Raw genomic sequence first — 14676 nt, 5'->3', positions numbered from 1 at the left:
TATGCGCCGAGTTGACCTGCGCTGACGTTCTTTTGTAAAACAGATAAGTTGGGCTGAGATGAACATATAGCACACCTGGTCTTGTCCTTGTCACACATCCACATTGATATGCCCTGAGGGCCCCTTCACATATTGCTATTTTAATGCTCAAATAGGAAAGTAATAGCTGGACCCAGTCCTTCTGCTTGTGGAAGAAGAGGAAGGGGGGTATCATTTCCAGCAAGGTTTCCTCCCAGCTGCAGCTCTCCTCAGCCTTGCTACCTTGCATGCTATTCTGGAGGGTCCCTTAACCTTCCAAAGTAGCTTTCAGGGGCGAGGGGTTGCAGCAGGTACAAAGAGGGAGAAGAATCCCGTTGTGTGAGCCAAATTGTGACTTCCAAATCCTATGACTTCCTTTCCGTCTGCTAAGTTGGATACTATGACTCTTCTACTCTAATCTCTTCTACTAAGCTTCCTTTAACACAGAGATGTCCTTCAATGGAGAATTGTTTTTTTTTTAATTTATTGGATTAGAAGTCACTATAATAGCCATTACAATCAATTTCCTTTAAATATTCCAATTCTAACCCCCTCCCTTTCCCCCCCTTTTGTTGACTTCCAACAGTTTTCCAACCCCTTATCCGATTTTCCCCCTACTCATTTCAAACTTATTTTATTCTATTAAACATATACTTTCACTCTCTTCTAAGCTTCTCTATTATAACACAGTGCTATCTCTATTCCCTTTCCCACTTAACTTATCAACTAAATATTACATTCCTGGCATATATTCTTTAATAATAACAATCGTGTCTAATTTTTGTACTCTATATTCTATCTTATTCATTCTTGTCTCGTCAATATGGGACAAACAATTTGTCCCTTATTCTACATAACTTTAAGTACTTCTATAAACATTGTATACATTCACTATAAGTCAATCAATTTAACTTGTACTCTATATGTTGCTCTTTACTTCCTTCTGTCTTATATTCATTCTATTTTACTTATATAATTTCTCCATTATACAATTATCTGCCAGAAATAAAATTAGTTAGTTTCTATCCTTATAATTCTTATAATAACACCTCCATTACTTAATACTATATATAGTAGTCAAATAAAATAATTTGCTTAGAATTTCTCATTTAACTCTCCTCCCCTCGGTAAAGTCACTTCCCTCTTCTTTTGTTGTATTTCAGTAATTTTCAAACTGCCACAGTTCTCCTCCCACCTCCCATTTTTTCACCAAATATTGCTTCAACTTTTCCCAATCCATGTTGAACTGTCCTGGATCAAGGTCTCTCAGTTTCCTTGTCATTTTGTCCATTTCCGCCATGTACAGCAATTTGTAAATCCAGTCCTCGATAGTTGGCACTTCTTGTACTTTCCACTTTTGCACATACAAAAGTCTAGCCGCTGCTGTCATGTAAAATAACAATGTCCTGTATTGAGCTGGAATATCCTCCATTCCCAAGTTCAGTAGCAGGAGTTCTGGGTTCTTATTAACTTGAAATTGTAAAATCTCACTTATCACTCTTATTGTTTCCCCCCAGTACTGCCTAGCTACCTCACAAGTCCACCACATGTGGTACAAAGATCCTTCATGCTTTTTACATTTCCAGCATTTATTAGACATGTTCAAATTCCCTAACGCAATTTTCTTTGGTGTCAAATACCAACGATAAATCATTTTATAGACATTCTCTTTAATATTAGTGCATGTTGTGATCTTCAATGTATTTTTCCACAAGTATTCCCACGCCTCCATTGTTACTTCTTTATTAAAGTTTATAGCCCACTTCACCATTTGCACTTTAACTGTCTCATCTTCTGTATACCATTTTAACAACACTTTATAAGTCTTAGAGATGTCCTTTTTATCCTCTTGTAGAATTACCTCCTCTAATTCCGAATTCTCCATTCTTACCCCTCCTTTCACACAGTCCGAGTTATAAAGATCTCTGATCTGTCTATATTGAAACCAATCGTAACTTGGAGACAACTCATCTTGCGTCTTTATTCTTAGTTTAGAAAATTCTATTGTTGTTATCTTCTTGTACGTTAAACACTGTTGTTCATTATCGACAGTTCTCGGATCTATTACTTCATAAGGAACCACCCAGGAGGGAATTCCTTCCTGTAGGTAATCTCTATACTTCTTCCAAATTGTGAAGAGGCTTCTCCGAATGTAATGGTGTAAAAACATAGAGTCTGCTTTTACTTTGTCATACCACAGATATGCATGCCATCCAAATATTTTTTTATATCCCTCTAAGGCCAGTAATTTGCGGTTTTTCAGCGTCATCCAGTCTTTCAACCATACCAAACAGATTGCATCATAGTAAAGTCTTAGATTGGGCAGTTGCATTCTACCTCTCTCTTTTGCGTCCTGTAATACTTTCATTTTCACTCGAGGCTTCTTGCCTGCCCAAACAAAGTCCGATATTTTCCTCTGCCATTTTTCAAACTGCTTAGAGTCCTGAATAATTGGTATTGTTTGTAGCAAAAACATCACTCTTGGCAGCACATTCATCTTAACTACTGCAATTCTTCCCAACCATGACAAATTCAATCTATTCCATTTAATCAAATCTTGCTCTATCTGAGTCCACAGTTTCTCATAATTATTCTTGAATAGATCTATGTTCTTTGCAGTCAGTTCAATTCCCAAATATTTCACCTTACTTGTTACTTCACAGTCTGTTATTTCCGTTAGTAACTGTTGTTTTTGTTTGGTCATATTTTTACATAATATCTTTGACTTCTTTTTGTTTACATAAAATCCTGCCAGATCTCCAAATTCCTTAATTTTCTCTATTACCTTTGGCATGTTCTCAATTGGATCTTCCACAATTAACATTATATCATCCGCAAATGCTCTGACCTTGTAGGAAAAGTCTTTTATTTTTATTCCACGGATTGCATTATCTTCTCGAATCTGTATCATCAATATTTCCAAGACCAAAATAAACAACAGTGGAGACAACGGGCAACCTTGTCTTGTACCTTTACCAATAGTCAGTTTCTTAGTCACCTCGTCATTCACCACAATTGCTGCACTCTGGTCTCTGTAGATTTCTTTCACTGCTCTTATGAATCTTTCCCCCATTTGTAGCTGCTCCATAGTGGCAAACATAAAATCCCAGTTCAAATTATCAAATGCTTTTTCAGCGTCCACAAAGAAGAAACCAACCTCCTTGTCACAACGCTTATCATAGTACTCAATAGCATTTATAACTGTCCTTAAATTGTCTTTGATTTGTCTGTTTGGTAAAAAACCAGCTTGTTCCTCCTCAATAACTTCGGATAGCCATCCCTTTACTCTTTCCGCCAATATCTTCGCAAAAATTTTATAGTCATTATTGAGTAACGAAATAGGTCTGTAATTTTTAACATTAGTCAAATCTTGTCCTCCTTTGGGGATCAATGATATGTTAGCTTCACTCCAAGTATCTGGAATCCTTTGATCCCTCAAAACACCATTGATCACTTCTTTTAGGAATGGCACCAGTTCATTGACCATTACCTTGTAAAATTTGGCTGTAAGTCCATCAGGTCCTGGCGACTTTCCCAGATTTGTTGACTGTATTGCCTTCCTTATCTCTTCCTTCGTTACTTCACTATTCAGTTTATCTCTCCATCCTTCCGAAATTACTGGGAGCTTCATTTTCCCCAAATACGTCGCTATTGAGTCTTTATTCACTTCTTTATTGTTGTACAGTTTAGCATAAAATTTGTAGAAGGCTCTACTAATAGCCGTCTGTTCCAGATATACTTTATTATCCTCACATATTTTATTTATTGTCTTCTCCTTTCTCTTCTTCAATTTGCCATGCCAAATATTTCCCAGGTTTATTTGCACCTTCAAACGAGTTTTGGTTCATTCTCTTAAGATTCCATTCCAGTTCTTTATTATTCATTGCCGTCAACTGCTCTTGAAGGATTTTAATATCCTGGTATATTTTCTTTTTCCCTGGTCTTTTCTTTAGTTGTATTTCTTTGGCTTTTATTTTCTCCATAATCTCCTGTCTCTTCTCCTCTCTTTTTTTCCTGGCTCTTCCATTTAAGTCCATTAGTTTACCTCTAATTACTGCCTTATAGGTATCCCATACCTTATTGGTTGGTACTTCTCTATTCATGTTGTGTTGTATGAAGAACTTAGTTTCCCTTTTCAACGTCTCCATATTTTCTCCCTCTTATAACAAGTCCTCATTTATTCTCCATCCTTTCCTTTTAGTTCTTTTTCCAAACTTCCACATAATTGGATTATGATCTGAGCCTACCATGGGCATTATTTCTACATCCTTAGTCCAGAGCGCTAAGTCTTTTGAGGCCCAGATCATATCAATTCGTGATAACGTAGAGTGTCTCGCAGAGTAAAACGTATATTGTCTGCCTTTGGGATTCTGACTTCTCCATACATCTTCCAAAGTTTCCTGTTGCATTAATACAAAAAAAGTATTTGGAAGTAATCCTCTTTTCTTTTGTACAGTTGCTGATTTTTTGTCTTGTTCCAAATTTGTAACTCCATTGAAGTCTCCTGCAAGAATTATCTGGTCGTAAGAAAGTTCATCTAATTGCTTCCTCAAATCCTCAAAGAAGCTTTCTTTTGCTCCATTAGGTGCATAAATTCCAATCACCAACACTTTCTTTAAATTCCATATACATTCCACTGCTAAAAATCTGGCTTCCACATCTCTCATCACTAATTTTGGCTGTAGCTCCTCTTTTATATACAATACCACTCCCCTTTTTTTCTTTTTTGAGGCCGCTACAAAGTCATTGCCCAATTTGTTCAGTTTAAGATATTTTACATCCTGCTTCCTAATATGAGTCTCTTGCAAACACACAATATCACATTTTTGTTTTAATAGCCAGTGGAAAATACTTTTTCTCTTATTCGGTGAATTGAGTCCATTTACATTCCAAGATAAAACTTTACACTCCATATTCATAACCTTGTTGTTGGTAAGTCCTTTTCATTGTCCCTCAAAAACTTTTCCATTTCTAGTTCAGATCTGATGCGCTTTTTCACTCCTCCAAATTCAAAGGACATTCCTTCCGGTAATTCCCATCTGTACCTTATTTTCATGTCCTTCAGAATTTGGACTGAGGCTTTGTATTTTTTCCGATCTAGCAACACCGATCTGGGTAACTCCTTCATAATAATAACCGTCTTGCCATCAACCTCCAATGGTTCTTGAAATTGTTTACTCACAATCATTTCTCTTATATTTCTAGTCGTAAATTGCACAATCACGTCTCTTGGTAATTTCCTCTGGGTCGCAAATCTTGAATTTATTCGATACACTACATCTAGGATAGCCACAGTTTCCTCCTCCTCCTTTCCCAGGTATTCAGCTAACACCTCGGTAATCTGTTCTTGGGCCGTCTTTCCTTCTACCTCCGGCAAGCCGCGAAACCTCAGCTGTTTCTCCATATGTTTGCTCTCCGCAACTGCCATTCTTCCCCTCATCACCCTCATCTCTCAATGGAGAATTGTTTTGATGGAGTAAGTCTTTTGTGGAGACTGCCTTTCTTTGTTGAAGGACGTTTTTCTCCACTGGAGGAAAGCTTGGTGGAAGGAAGTCATAGGATCCAGCCCTGTGTATATATTATATTCACACAACCGTGTATGTTGAAATTACATGTGTCTAAGTCAGAATTGGCTGTTATATCCCACTGTGTTCTCAGCTCCAAAATATATGCATATATTTTCATTATATATGAAAGTAAGTAATGATTTGTGTAGGAAAATTATGAGAAGTAAAATAGCCCTAAAGAAAACAAGGTTTTGACTCTGCTCATGTACTAGCTGTAGTCTGACTCACACTCTTATGTCACCCAAACCAATTTAATGTTCTTTTATTACTTTCCATAACACTTTCTAGTGTACAAACACCATCGCAGTTCAGAGAACCAGAGTTTTCTACTAATTTTGTTATGTTATCAGTTAATTGCTTTAATATGTGCTTAGGATAATTGAAGATTGATCAAGTACATTCTTTGTTGTTGTTAATTGGCAAGCTGCCTGTACATGAAATTACGTTTTTTAATGATTACTTGTGTATTGCCATATTAATCAGAAGGAAAAGGGACCATGCACAGATATTGGTGCACGGATATAATATAGGTTTGGTCCTCCAAACCTGTAAATGGAATCCTGGGTTTAACGTTCAAATCATGTTCCAAAAATAATAATAGACAGCCACACTGTAAAACGAATGCTGCATTTCAGTATATTTTTTTCTTTCACAGGTATGTTTCTAGCAGAGATTATTGAGAAATACTTTGTGTCCCCCACGTTGTTCCGAGTTATCCGACTTGCCAGGATAGGTCGAATCCTGCGGCTTATCAAGGGTGCTAAAGGGATCCGCACTCTGCTTTTCGCCTTGATGATGTCTCTGCCTGCCTTGTTTAACATCGGTCTCCTGCTTTTCCTCGTCATGTTCATCTACGCTATATTTGGGATGTCCAACTTTGCTTATGTTAAGAGGGAAGCAGGGATTGATGACATGTTCAATTTTGAAACCTTTGGCAACAGCATGATCTGCCTCTTTCAAATTACCACCTCTGCCGGCTGGGATGGCTTGCTAGCACCCATTCTTAACAGTGGGGTGCCAGACTGTGACCCTGAGACAGATCATCCGGGAAGTTCGGTCAAAGGAGACTGCGGCAATCCTTCTGTTGGGATTTTCTTCTTTGTCAGCTACATTATCATATCATTTCTAGTGGTGGTAAACATGTACATTGCTGTTATTCTGGAGAACTTCAGTGTTGCAACAGAAGAAAGTGCTGAGCCTTTGAGTGAGGACGACTTTGAAATGTTCTATGAAGTCTGGGAAAAGTTTGATCCAGATGCATCCCAGTTTATAGAGTACAGCAAACTCTCCGACTTTGCCGCTTCACTGGATCCTCCTCTTCTAATTCCAAAACCGAACCATGTTCAGCTAATTGCAATGGATCTGCCCATGGTAAGTGGTGACAGAATTCACTGCCTTGACATCTTGTTCGCCTTTACAAAGCGTGTTTTGGGAGAAAGCGAGGAAATGGATTTACTTAGAGTACAAATGGAGGATCGGTTTATGGCAGCCAATCCTTCAAAAGTTTCGTACGAACCCATTACAACCACGTTGAAACGAAAGCAGGAGGAAGTATCGGCTACCATCATTCAGCGGACCTTCAGGAGGTTCCTCTTAAAACAAAAAGTTAAAAAAGTGACTTCCATGTATAATAAAGGTAAGTGCAAAGATGGTGATCTCCTGCCCATCAAAGACATGATGACTGATAAGCTAAATGGAAACACCACTCCAGAGAAAACAGACGAGAGTTCCTCCACCACCTCCCCACCTTCTTACGATAGTGTCACAAAGCCAGACAGCTATGAAAGAAGCAAAGGTGAGAGAGACTACAAAGGTAAAGATACCAAGGCTAGCAAAAAGTGAAACAATTCTTTTGAATTCTGTTGGTGTGGGAAAAAAAATGTTTACAACTTTTAAAAGGGAGGTATTTGTCTGCAGAACTCTGATGAGAAATTTATGCCAAACTGTCACTTTTAACTAATATATATTTTAAAAAAAATTTCTAAAAGTCAGTGCCTATAACACGACAGTCTCCCCCTGGCATCGGACTGTAACTCTACAAAACGGGGTAACAAACCTTGACAGTGAGTTAACTGCTCTTGCTACGGCTAATGTAGAAGAGAGACAATGTGGCTGCCCGGATCAAGGGGAATAAGACGTGTGAGGCTATAACCAGTGTGTTTTAATATATTGCAAGACACTTAGTTCAGTAAGTGTATCCACTGTGTGTATTTCAACTGCCACATTTGCCATATTTTTACAAAAAAAAAGTGTTGGTGAATTTATCATTTTTTTAAATTCGCAGGGTGTTTATTATTATATGTGACTATTTTTGTAAACGGGTTTTATTTGCAACGGGAGGGGGGGGGGTTTACTAGGACCAGGTGTTCTACTCTCTGATTCTCTATAACGTACAGGCAGTAAAGCAATTTGCATGAAGGCATGCTGCGCTTGTACATCATGCATGGAAACAGCGTGACATCGCCAGGCAAAGCAACAAGATTTTTCAATACTTCTGTACGTCAAGTGGGCTCTTTTTCTTTCTGCAAAAAGAAGATTTTGCACCATTGTGATCGGACAAATCTTTGTGTGCCTGCAATTTATAAAAAGCCCAAAATGTATTATTTTTTTATGCCGATCACCAAATCCACGCATAGGGGGGGGGATCCCTTTGTCCTAGGCATCCATTTAATTCCAACCCCATAGCAAAGGTGGGACCTTCTCTGCTCTGAACATCCTCAGCGTCACAGTTTGATTCCCAGAACAGATTAAATTCCCAGAAGCACAGTTCTAGTGTGCCATGAAGTAGAAGACAAGTCCAGAGAAGGTGACCAGAGGTGAATACCAAATCAAGACATTGATCAAATGGTGTGGAGGGATTAAAATAGTACATAAATATGCCCTGAAGAAAATGGCCAAAAGGTAGGATCTTAAAAGCTCTGCTTTGTTTTAGTTATCTGCTTTCAATACAGTTCATGCCTAAATTATATATATATATATATATAAAGAGTTTTACAAGATGATATAAATACACATTTTACACAGTTGTACATATTTGAGCATATCGACAGGTGGTCTGGCCACAGTGTATTCCTGCAAACATGTGCCACAGCAGGTCTAGCTTGCAAGCTCTTGACAGGTAATATCTTGTATTCTGTACCATTATAGATAATTTGGAGGGTGTTGATGCATGTGAATATTGCCGTTTGCTACTACTGTACCTTGCTCCTCCCACTGCCCGCATTTCTTTTCTATAGGAAGCAGTGAATGAAATCACTTTGTTTCCTCACAGCACCAAGCAATAGTTTGCAGTTATTTATGAGCATCATACTTCTATTTTTTTTGCCTTTTTAAAATTTCCAAATGGCTACTATATGATGTAAACAAAGACTGCATAGGGAATACCACAAATTGTTTAACCTGTTGGCAATGTGGCTAGCATATATAAATAATGTAAAAATAAAAGGGAACATTTATGTACATAAATTTTAAGCTCAGATTCATGTAATTTTATTTTCCACAGTCACTGTTTACTTTACATTCATTGTAACTTCAACGGAGACCTCCACAATACAGAAGAATAAAGACATGAATGAAAATTTGTTGATTACTTTTCTTTAGTAAGATACTCCAGGAATACATACAAAGTCTTTTTCAGGGTCGCTGTCCCAGTTACAGTCCCTGTAGATTGGGGAACTCTGAGGCATAACACAAGGAAGCAGAAGGGTTCAATTCCAGAAGAAAAAATGGGCCGCCACCATCCTGTGTATACATTGGAAGTGCTTTGCACACAGTTTTCTTTAAATGCCAACTCCAGTTTATACAATTTCTGTGTAGTAGAGCTAGAACTAGGGAAGAGGAAGGAGCAGACTGACAGGATTAGGAAGTTATTTGGTTTTATCAGGCTTGATATACTAAATTCATAAGAATTTCAATTTAGTGTTTGTTAGCCACTCGAACTGCAATCACTGCTGATGACATGAGCTTGTTAAATCATATTTTCGGCAGGATTTCTTTTCCTCGAGTGTTTGTTCTCATACACTGCTCTTACTCCTTGATACATATTGTACTAACTCAGGGGTCCCCAACCCCCAGGCCGCGGACCGGTCCCGGTCTGTGGCCTGTTAGCGGCCGGGCCACACAGGAGGTGAGTGGCGGGCGAGCGCAGAGCCAGCTCCAGGGAGCAGGCGAGGTAGGGACTGTCTAGTTGCAGGAAAACAAGCTCAGGGCTCCCACTGATTCTGCATTGTGGTGAGTTGTATAATTATTAAATTATATATATATTATAATGTAATAGAAATAAAGTGCACAATTGTTATCATCCCGAAACCATCCCCCCCCCCCCCAGTTCATAGAAAAATTGTCTTCCACGAAACCGGTCCTTGGCGCCAAAAAGGTTGGGGACCACTGTACGAACTCATTCCAAATACATTAAAAAACCTACAATGTTTCCCCAAGAATAAAACAAAAATGGGGTGTGATCTGATAAGGAATAGATGTGTTTCATATACAAGCCAAAATTAAATGTAACTTGTTGCCTTCTGAAAAACTTTTGCTTCTCCGTGCGACTTGCCTGAAGGAAGTTTGATACCAACGCACAAAACATGAGCTACATTAAAAAAAAAAACCAGAAAGTCTTGTGTGGCCCTTGAAAGAGTAACAACTATATTGTGGCATAAGCTTTCATTGACGGAACCTGCCTCATCAGTTATAATCATAAGTAACATTACAGATTTTATATGTATTGTATATGCTGGCTGTGTATTGTCTGTCGTTTTACTGTTCAAGAAACGGAACTTACTGCTACCACTCAAGACAGCTGGTCTAATATCAAACTTGAATACATGTCAGTATAATAGCTCGGCAGAAGTACCGTTATGGGGCTTTCCTGCATTGTTCTGACTGCATTAAAAAGCATTAAAATTTAATGCTTATGTCCACTGTGAAGTTCCTGCAGCAGTAGAATCCAGTACTGTGAGTTGCTATGATAGTCTAGTTGCTTCTTAGATCAGGCAATAAATGTGTACAATATTGTTTTAGGCTGCTTCTACTCAAGGACGATTCCCTGTTGAAGACTCATTGCTGCTGAAATGAAGAGGTATTTCTGGTGGCAACAGAGAAGGGTGATCTCCCTATCCCTTCAGGCCCTCCATTCTCCCTTACCCCACTACCACTGCCTGAGGGCTTGTTGCCAGCTTTTAAAAAAAATGGTAGTAGCTATATTGCTATAGGTAAAGGTAGTCCCCTGTTCAAGCACAAGTCATTACTGACCCATGGGGGGACGTCGCATCACGATGTTTTCTTGGCAGACTTTTTATGGGGTGGTTTGCCATTGCCTTCCCTAGTCATCTATACTTTACCCCCAGGAAACTGGGTACTCATTTTACCAACCTTGGAAGGACGGAAGGCTGAGTCAACCTTGAGCCGGCTTCTTGAACCTGGCTTCCGCCAGGATCGAACTCAGGTCGTGAGCAGAGCTTGGGCTGCAGTACTGCCGCTTACCACTCTGCACCACGGGGCTATAGTGCTATATATTGCTATAGTGGCGGGCTTTTTAAAAAAGCCCAGCAGCAGCAGAGAGAGGGAGAATGGTGTTCAGAAACTCACAACTTCCTGTCCACTATGTAGGGAAACTTGCTTTGATGTCAGTATTTCTACAGAGCTTGAGCAAAGCATACCCCTGAAACGTCATTCAGAGCAAACGAGGGGAAACCATGGAAAGCAACAGAAGGAAGACTATGTGTGGATGTTCCAAAAACCTCCACTCCCGTTTGAGAGCAGGGTTGAACAAATCCTCCATGTAGAAGCAAACTTCATTGAGTTTCCACCACTGGGATTTTCTTATTTTTGCTTCTGGATCCTTACTTTTGACAATGTCCGTTTGCATGGAGAATATAGTGAGGAGGACATATTGATGTGTCATGTCTGCACCCTGCATTAGGGTTGCATCCATGTCATTGTCTTAAGTGTTGCACCATTGCTAATACTATGCTTTTATTTCAGGTTACAAATGCTTTATCACTTTCATTTCTCTCCCTCTACCAGCCTGAGAACACAGCTGTGTTATCTTTTTCTTTGAAGTTCACTGAAATGACCTTGTACCGTCTGACATGTTACCGTTTCTCTGTATGCTTTTTTGTCTTGTCTAGCTAAACTCCAGAAGAAGTTCCCAGACTCCTTCCTGCCCAATTCTGTGGTCTAGATGGGAGGGGGGGGGGAAATGTTGAATATTTAGAACTGTATTTTCCTCAAGTCTCTATTCCTATCAAGGAAACGTGTACTGCTTGGATGCTCTCTTGCTTCGGAGCAAATCTATGGACATATATATGGAAAGAACTGGATTTCTGAATAAAAGCCATTTAACCAAGAACCTGTGTCTTGCTGCGATGGTCCAGGGGGCTGCCTACCATATCCTGACATCCATAGCCTGACAGATGTGCTGATATATAGAGGCAGAATGCACAGAGTATAAATATACATTGCCTCTGCACTGCAAAAGGGCATCCTGGCTCACATAAAATTAAATGTTTCATTCTTTATGTTAAGAAATATCCTGAATCTCAATAGAAGGAAGATAAAAATGGAACAGTGTTACCATCTCTCAGGAGAGAAGGCAATCACATGCATCTTGAGTGCAGAAAGATTTGATGCATATATGGGAAGGCATGTCATGAACAATTTATAGTAGGCAGGCAGGCAGGCATGCCAAACACTCTGCGCTTAAGTCATTTCTTAGTTTAATCAGTGCCTTTCTAAGTTCTTCTCGCACACATTCACTCAAGGATAGGGAACACACACAAAAAAACCCAAGTCAGCAAAAATAGTCATTGCTCAGTCCTATAGGAACAAAAAGATGTGAGCTCTGGGGGAAAAACTGACAGAAGCTAGGAATTGACCCGTTTGCCCCTCATGGTGTTCCTTGGGCCATCAAGTACACGTTCCTCCTCTAAAAGATGGCTGATCTGGTCAACGTTGATTGTATCAATCCTCCGATTGTGACAAGGAAGATTGAGTCCAACATTTTCATCTCTTGGAAACAGGTGAATGGCTTTGTCAAAGCTGAAGGATGCAACCATAGGTTTGGTGGGCTGTGAGTGTGGTGTAGAGAGCCAGTGTGGTGTAGGGGCTAGAGTGGCAGACTGGGATCTTGGAGGCCCAGGTTTAAATCCCCGCTCTGCCTTGGTATCCAGGGCTTTTTTTCAGGGGGAACGCAGGGGAACGGAATTCCGGAACCTCTTGAAAATGGTCACATGGCTGGTGGCCCCGCCCCCTGATCTCCAGACAGAGGGGAGTTTAGATTGCCCTGCGCAGAGGGCAATCTCAACCCCCCTCTGTCTGGAGATCAGGGGGCGGGGCCACCAGCCATGTGACTATTTTCTCTGAGGGCTACCCACTGAGTTCCACCACCTCTTTTCCTAGAAAAAAAGCCCTGTTGGTATCTATCTTACAAGATGACCTTGGGCCAGTCACACTCTCAGCCTCACCTTCCTCACGGGGTTGTTGTGTGGATAAATGGAAGAGAGGAGAATGATTGAAGTTGCTCTGGGTCCCCATTGGGGAGAAAGATGGAGAAATAAATGAAGTAAACAAATACATAAATAAGTGCAAATTGTCTAATGCTGCAGCATCTGTATGGGCCACTGGAGTGCATTTTAATTCATAGATTATAACTAGTTACTGACAGACCTTGATAAACCATTTCTGAGCTTGAAAATGTATGTTGAATAGGCATCGCAGAATCAGAAAAAGAATACATGCGTATGTATGTTGCTTTGACTATGTACTTGTACAGCAGCTATGAAGCTTAAATGCAAATAGGTGATCTACTTGAAAACAAATGCGCTACTTAATGCTAAATCCATCATGGCATAGTTTTTGTGAGCCAGAACCCATTTTGCAAAATGCATGTTTTGCAAAATGCTCTAAAAAACAGGTAAGGGTGCCACATCATGGAATGGGGCTGTGATACTGAGGAAGGAGAGGAGAGTGAAGCCTTCATCCCAGCACCCCAAACATTATTTTAAATGCTAATTTTCTGAAGCAGAAAGTGAGAAGACTGACAAGCAAAATGTGAGCAGCTTATTATGCATTTGCACGCACTACAAAACAGTACAACAATCCAGACCAATGAAAATACCATTTGCTTACATCTCATGCTGCCTTCTGTTGCCACATAAAGATGTTCAAGAAAACAGAAAACAAACCACCATTCTAAACTTTACCACTGACTGCAGTTGTTGTGAAGTGTCCCTTATCTCGGGGTTACTACATACCAGTGACCCTCCCACAGCCTCAGGATCTCAGTATCATCCTAGGAAAACCCTCCCTGTAGGATGCTGTTGCCATGGTAATGGGGCATCACCACCCGCGTGTCCCTGCAATGGAGGCGGTGAGCTGGAATAGAACGCATTGTTATGCTGTTTCTCAGACCATGGCTTGGATTTTTGAAACATTGCTTCCAGCATGTGGCCTGAGTGTGGGGGAAGGAATATATAAACCAGAGCAGAATGAAAAAGGATAAGCCTTTCTTAGGAGAAAGGAAGAATCACAACCAAGTGAATCAAAGTAAATTTGCATGAATTCCCTCTGGGACAAAAAAAAAATGGCAAAGGGATGGCATGTGTTGTAATCAAACCAAAGCACAGCAGACCTTAAGGGCATGATGATTTATTAAATGGGACACATTCACTTTAGAATAGCTGCCTGCAACAGGAAAAGCACCAGCGTTGCCGCGGGAGGGTACAGGAAATAGCAGCGGAAGCTGCTAAATTCTTAATCTGCTCTCAGAATGGTAAGAAAGACGCAGCACACAACACCAATAGTGCACAGCAGATTTCCTTCGTTCTGTGCGATTAGGTGTTGTTTCAGATTAGGCCTGGTGAGGCCGAAGTTCAAATCCACGCTGAGAGGTGTAACTAACTACGTTATGTTTTCCCCAGGTTGTTTCAGGTGGGTGGCTGTGTTGGTCTGCAGTAGAAGAGCAAGATTCAAGTCCAATAGCACCATAAAGACCAACTAGAATTCCAGGCTATGAGCTTCCAAGAGTCAAAGCTCCCTTCTTAATACACATTTACATAATCACTGGACCTAACAGCACCAGTTATGCCATCTC

At 40.0% G+C, this 14676-nt stretch overlaps 1 protein-coding gene across 7 annotated transcripts in view; it reads left to right on the top strand.

Annotated features, from left to right (window-relative positions):
* LOC129323716 (sodium channel protein type 3 subunit alpha) overlaps positions 1–7427 on the top strand; it is an 85690-nt gene extending 78263 nt beyond the window's left edge. For all 7 annotated transcript variants that reach the window (XM_054970331.1, XM_054970330.1, XM_054970327.1 and 4 more), the window contains one exon: positions 6241–7427. In XM_054970331.1, the coding sequence (XP_054826306.1) occupies positions 6241–7427 (1187 nt within the window). The remainder of the gene's footprint in view (positions 1–6240) is intronic.
* Positions 7428–14676: the final 7249 nt, after the last annotated feature.

Source organism: Eublepharis macularius, chromosome 2 (assembly GCF_028583425.1).
Source record: "Eublepharis macularius isolate TG4126 chromosome 2, MPM_Emac_v1.0, whole genome shotgun sequence".
Lineage (NCBI taxonomy): Eukaryota > Metazoa > Chordata > Lepidosauria > Squamata > Eublepharidae > Eublepharis > Eublepharis macularius.
The sequence above is the reverse complement of the archived record's forward strand: the minus strand, read 5'-3'. Positions and strand labels throughout refer to the sequence as shown.